We start from the raw sequence: 6,962 nt of genomic DNA on the forward strand, positions 1-6,962 counted from the left end.
ATGAAGTTGTGGATGTTGATTATGTTAATGTTGGTGTTGATGCTGTTTTCATGTTTGTTGATGCTGATGAGGTCATTATTGTTTTTAGGTCCAGTACAACGAGCCGAGAGGTGGCAAGAAGAAGAAGACAATGTGAATCGATTCCACTGTGGATGACTTTTTATGTACTTTCTACTTTTGAGTACTGAAACCATATGTCAACAAAGGACAGACCTTTTTGCCTTTCATTTATATTACCTTTGGATATGTTGCTTCTACTGTTTTATTTATATAGTATATAGACCCTCTCCAAAACAAATTTAATATCACGGACAAGTTTATTTCTTTCCATAATTCCATTCAAAAAGTTAGTTTCACAGATTATAGATTCAGCGCCCTCAGTTTAAACAATTTCAAGTATTTGTTTATTTTTACATAATTTGGGCTTCCAGCTCATAAAACCCACAAAATCAGGAATTCAAAAACATTTAACACTGTGAAGAAATCCATTTACTTCTCAGTTTTTGTAGAAAAAAAGAAAGAATTAGGGTCACATTAAATCAATCAAAATATGGTACTTCCAAAACGATATGTTAATCTTCAATACTTGGTTGGAAATCCCTTTGCTTTACTCACTGCCTCGATGCGCTGTGGCATTGAGGCAATCAGCCTGTGCCATTGCCTGGAAGTTATGGAAGCCCAGATTTCCTTGATGCTTGCTGTATGTTCTTCTTTATTTTTAGGTCTGGTGGCTCCTCATTTTCCTCTTGATAATACCCCATAGATTGTCAATGGGGTTTAGATCCAGTGAGTTGGCTGGCCAGTCGAGCACTGTGATGGCATGGGCATCAAACCAGGTTTTGGTACTTCTGGCGGTATGGGCAGGGCCCAGGTCCTGCTGGAAGACGTAATCTTCATCTCCTTACAGATCCTCAGCAGAAGGAATCATGAAGTCCTCGCAAACATTCTGGTAGACTGTTGCGGTGACATTGGATTTAAGAAAGCAGAGTTTACCAACACCTGCACTGGACATTGCACCCCAAATCATGACCGACTGAGGATATTTCACACTGGACCTCAAGCAGTTTAGGTTCTGTTCTTCACCCGTCTTCCTCCAAACCCTTGGACCTTGATTCCCGGATGCAAGGCTGACTTACTTACTTACTTACTTGCTTACTTTCATCGGAAAAGAGGACCTCGGACCACTGGCCAACAGTCCAGTCCTTCTTCTCCTTGGCCCAGTTGAGACGCTTCCTACGTTGGCTCAGAGTCAGAAGTGGCTTGACCTGAGGAACCCGACCGTTGTAGCCCATCTCCCGGATGCGTCTGAATGTGGTGGGTTTTAAAGCTGTGACTCCCATCTCATTCCACTCTTTCGGTATTTCTGCTAGATTCTTGAATCTTCTCTGTTTGATATTCCGCTGAAGCCCACGGTCAGCTCTTGTGCTGGTGTATCTTCTCATGCCACATTTTGTCCTTCCACTAGACTTTCCATTGATATGCTTGGACACAGCACTCTGTCAACATCCAGCCTCCTTAGCTATGAACTTTTGTGGCTTACCCATCCTATGGAGGGTATCAATGATGGTCTTCTGGCCAGTTGTCAAGTCTGCAGTCTTCCCCATATTGAGCCCAACTGAGACAATTGAACCAAACTGAAGCAATTTAATGACACCTGGGGAAACCTGTGCAGGTGCTTTGAATTTAGTCGATGATTAGTGTGTGACACTCAGAAAACACACGCAGGCACAGGAAGAACATGCAAACGCCACACAGGCGAGACTAGATTTGAACCCGTAGCCTTAGAATTGTGTTGGCCACTGTGTGTGTGTGTGTGTGTGTGTGTGTTATTAACAATGTTCATCGATTGACAACCCTTATACATATATATATACATATGTATTTATGTGTGTGTATATGTGTGTATATATATATATATATATATGTGTGTGTGTGCGTATGTGTGTGTATATGTATATATATATATGTATGTGTGTGTGTATATATGTGTGTGTTTATAAACGTGTGTGTGTATATAAATATATATATATTATATATATTTAAATTTATATATTTATATATGGGCTGTCAATCGATGAACATTTTTAAGTCGCATGATTTCCCTAGCTAACTCGCATTTGCCATAATTTCTCATGTATAATATGCTCTTGAGTTTAAAACGCACCCCCCCACCCCACACATAATTTGGCTCGAAAATTAGGAAAAACCTTCTGCCTATGTATAATACACATATGTTGAATGCACTAATTGCTGCTATCTATGCTCCAAAAATGAAGTCATATTCGTATTTTATTAGGTTTTTAAAATCAATATTCTGCTCTGCGGCACGGTGGGCGACTGGTTAGCACATCTCCCTCACAGTTCTGAGGACCGGGATTCAAATTCCGGCCTCACCTATGTAGAGTTTGCATGTTCTCCCCGTGCCTGCGTGGGTTTTCTCTGGGTCATCCGGTTTCCTCCCACATCCCAAAAAACATGCATGGTCGGTTAATTGAAGACTCTAAATTGACCGTAGGTGTAAATGTGAGTGCGAATGGTTGTATGTTTATACAGTATGAGCCCTGCGCTTGGCTGGCGACCAGTTCAGGGTGTACCCCGCCTCTCGTCAAGAGTCAGCTGAGATAGGCTCCAGCTCGCCCACGACCCTAGTGAGAATAAGCGGTACGAAAAATGGATGGATGGATATTCTGCTCTGTGTGCACGGGTTGACGTAATTCAGATTATTTTTTAATAGTTACCGGGTATTTTGAAACTGGGTGCCATGTCAGCTGTGTCCTGCGACGACTAGACGGGTACAAAGGAGTCGAATGATACCCTTTGAGTCCATAGCATTGGATGAATCAATTAGTTGGTGTAAGGCCCACCGGGCGTTGTGTTTTCACCGGCCGTTGTTGTGCTGCAAGTCTATAGATGCTTTCAGGCAACTAGCAGCTGCTGGAGTTAGCCGCAGGACCTAGTGGCAGGAGCTATCTAGCTTCTGTAGCAACGCAGAGTAACGAGCCAAGAGGGAATGAGTTGTGTGAAACGTCTTGAAAGTAACCAACTACAGATCGCTTTGCGGTCAAAAGTAAGCGGTAATTTACCAGATACGGTATATAGGCAAAAAGGTAGTTGGCGAGTGGCGTTGCAACAGCGTAACACTCGATCCTTGACCCGGAAGTCCATCCAGACGAATATGATATTGAAATGGCGGCGCACGCAAGGACGTCATGATTCTTGGGTGACAAGCAAAAATATACCGTATTTGCAACATTAGACATTACATAATATATTGGAATGAAAGTGCATGTTTTTCACAACCCCTAGGTGCCGGTATATATTTTTACAATGTGAAAGATTGTTTTTTCATTTTCCTTATACCTATGTATAATACACTCAATTGACTTTTGACAAATTTTGAGGGGAAAAAATGTAGAAAGACACAAGAAATTACAGTCGTCGCAAATCAATTGCCTATTTTCTATCTGTTCTAAATGTACAATTAAAGGATATATTTCATGTTTTTAATACTCTTATTAATATATGAGTAGGCAAATATATTATTGCAACATTTCAAGTTCAAGCTCAACAAGAAACAAGATGGGCATGTACACTGTAAAACTTCTTACTGTAAAAATTACGTATTTTACTGGCAGCAGAGATCCTGTAAAATACTGTAAATTAATGCAGTAAATTAATATCCAGTAAAACACTGTATCACGAATCACTGCTGCCAGTAAAATACTGTAATTTTTAGTGATCCAGTGATATACTGTAATTTTTTTTACAATAATAAATGAATATTTACAGTATGTTGACTGTATTTTTTGTCCATCAATATTTATGTTCAACACCATTGTGATTATTATTGATGATATATTTTTTATACCACCAGCATCATCATCATCATCATCATCAAGGACATGAATATACTGTGTACATGTTATGAAACTCGGCATTGTTCCCAAGTTAGAAAAGGGTTGCATGTTGACAGCAATAAAATTAGTAATATATTTTTTATTATTGCCTGGCATTCTAACAGCAATAAATGCACACACTCACACAAAGCGAAGCATATTTCCTCTTCATGATAGTGGGTGTCCATTGTCCCCAACCTCTTCTCCCACCGTGGCCCTTGGGCATCACCATTAGCAACGGGCCCCCGACGACCTCCGTGCAGCTGCTGTCAGGTCCACAGCCCCCCAGTCCCAATTCCGTTCCTAATCCACCCAAGTGAAAACATGATGCTTTTTACCCGGAGGGAAAACTCGATCTTGAAATGTAGTGTAGATAAGTGTTGGACACAAAAAAAAAAGCATTAATTTTCAGACAATAATGTCATATTACATGGAAAAAGTCGTGATTGTAAATCAAAGTACAAATTTTACAACAATAGTAAAAAGTTAAATCAATAAAGTTATGAGAAAAGAAAGTCGTAATTTTTTAGACAAATGCATCACATTACAAGGGAAGTTAATTTTATAACAAGTCATAAGTTATAACATATTAGTTCAAGAACAAAGTCATAAAAAATGGGGGGAAAGTCATAAGAGAAAACAATCTCATTTTAGTAAAATAAAAAGAAAGTCTGTAATTGAAGTCGTAATATTCCAGGAAAAGCTACACAAGAAAATGGTTGCTATTTTATAAGTAAAAAGTCTGAGAAAAGGTTTATTTTACAAGAATAAGTCAGAATTAAATAAAGTTGCAGTGTAACGAGACAAGGGTTGTAATTTTACAAAACTAAATTTATTTGAGAAAAAGGTAATTGAATGAAGTCCTACTATTATAATATACAATACTAGTGCTTTTACGAGGAAGAAAATATTGAAATATAATAGTTTTGGTCGTTTACAAGAAAAAATTCCAAATTGAATAAAGCTGCAATAGAAGAAAAAAGATATGATTTTATGAGAATAGAGTTGTAATATAAGGAGGAAAAAGTTGCGGTGTGAAAGGTTGTCATTTGACGAAAAAGTTATATTATGAGAAAAAAATGTCACGAGAATGAGTATAAAAAACGCATCTATTGAAAATGGTTGTAATGAGTAAATAGTCAGAATTTCATGAAAATAAACAAGATGATATAGAGAGAAAGTAAGTTGTTTTTAGAATCTATGATTTTACAAGAATTAAGTCATAAAAGTCAGAATATTTTGAATGGAGTCTAAAAGAGACAGTGGCAATTTCATGAGAATATTGTATTTTTTTTGTCAAATTTATTTTAAAAAGTCAACATTTTACAAAAATAAATGCATTACAAGGTTGTAACGTTGCAAGAAAAGAATGGAATTTTAAGAAAACTGAAAACAAACAAAACAGACAAAAATGAGGTAATTTTATGAAGTCATAATATGAGGAAAAATACCTAGTTTTTATGAGAATGAACTCGTGATATAATGTAATTCATCACTTTATGCTCAGTTCGTTTCACCTTCACAAGGTCGTGGAGGTGGTCGTGCGACAGAAGGCGTGAAGACGTGAAGACGTCAGCGACCCTCGCACCTCGGCGTCTCGTTAGCTTTGACCCCACTGTTGAATATTAATAAGCCCCTATCAAGGACGCGGCAAGGTCACGTCAGTCTGATGTGTAGCGCATGCTCGACCATAATGAAGATGTGAATACAGTATGTACCAGCTGCAAATTAGCAAGTCAAATCACACCTTCACGTGCCACAAACATGGCCGCTGCGTTTGAGTCTCCGAGGACTTGTTAGTTCTCGGTGTGCGTGTGCGCGCGCTCCTCTGGTATCACAAGCATCAATTAATAAACTGAAAGGGCCTAAAGCAACTTTCTGTTCGTGCAATGATGAGTAACGTTTATGTTCCCCGGGGGCGGGGTTGTCTGATTTACCGATAAAATCATAATTGTACTCGGGTACATGCGCACCTAACCACAAGGTGGTGCTCAAGCACCTGTCCATTTGTCTTGGATCAAAAAAAGTGCCCTTTTTTCTTCATTCCCTAATATTGTTCATTCATCTTCCGTACCGCTTCACCTCACTAGGGTCGCGGGTGTGAACAGGGGTTGTGTTGACTTTTTTAATATCCGCTGCGTTTTCTCTTCTCTTTTGGTAATAGTTTTATTGACTGTGTTGCTTGTGTTAACAGAAATAAATGTAATGCATATTACTGTTTTTTCTGAATTGTATGAAACATTTTGGCGACCCCTTTTTTTTGGCTCCAAAAATGTCTGTGAATGTGTCTGATTCTACTCAAATCTTAATATTGAGAGAAAAAGATTGTAGTTTTATGAGCGTAAAGCAAAGGTGGACAGCTAGCGGCCCGCAAGCCATAATTGGCCTGACGGCAATTATATGTGGCCTGCCAGATGATGTTTCGGGGGTGGGGGAGAAAAAGGCTGCAACAGTGCTCACTTCACTTCTTGTTACAGTATTTGAGCAGTTGATTGGCTGCTAAACCCATGTGACGACGTCATAAGAAATACACTGATTGGCTGACGTGCCCACGTGACCAAAATGCGGCGTCGCCGTTCAATGCGGAAGTAATGGGGGGAAGAAAGCCCCAAGCATACAAAGCCCGGCAGACCTCCGGCATCCGCAGTGGACCTCCGCTTTGTTGTTTTATGAGAAATCGTATTATTACAACAATTATTATTATTTGTAAATAGTCTTACTATTATTACAAGGAAAAATGCAGCCCTATGGGGTGCACATACCAGTGCAAACTGTAGGCCGGTCCCAAGCCCGGAGAAATGCAGAGGTTTGCGTCAGGAAGAGCGTCCGGCTTAAAACTTTGTCAAACAAATATGAGCTTTCATCCAAAGAATTTACCTCTTTGTGAACAAGTGCGTGAGAAACTAGTCGAACAGTTTAAGGACAATGTTCCGCAACGTACAAATGCAAGGAATTTAGGGATTTCATCATCTACGGTCCATAATATCATCAAAAGGTTCAGAGAATGTGGAGAAATCACTGCATGTAAGCGGCAAGGCCCAAAACCAACATTGAATGCCCGTGACC

General features: G+C 39.3%; 1 protein-coding gene across 6 annotated transcripts in view; it reads left to right on the top strand.

Moving 5' to 3' along the window:
* LOC133398843 (multiple C2 and transmembrane domain-containing protein 2-like) overlaps positions 1-3,791 on the top strand; it is a 61,564-nt gene extending 57,773 nt beyond the window's left edge. For all 6 annotated transcript variants that reach the window (XM_061670038.1, XM_061670042.1, XM_061670048.1 and 3 more), the window contains one exon: positions 89-3,791. In XM_061670038.1, the coding sequence (XP_061526022.1) occupies positions 89-136 (48 nt within the window). In that variant the 3' untranslated portion in view covers positions 137-3,791. The remainder of the gene's footprint in view (positions 1-88) is intronic.
* The last annotated feature ends 3,171 nt before the right edge of the window (positions 3,792-6,962 follow it).

This window comes from Phycodurus eques, chromosome 2, assembly GCF_024500275.1.
Source record: "Phycodurus eques isolate BA_2022a chromosome 2, UOR_Pequ_1.1, whole genome shotgun sequence".
Classification (NCBI taxonomy): Eukaryota; Metazoa; Chordata; class Actinopteri; order Syngnathiformes; family Syngnathidae; genus Phycodurus; species Phycodurus eques.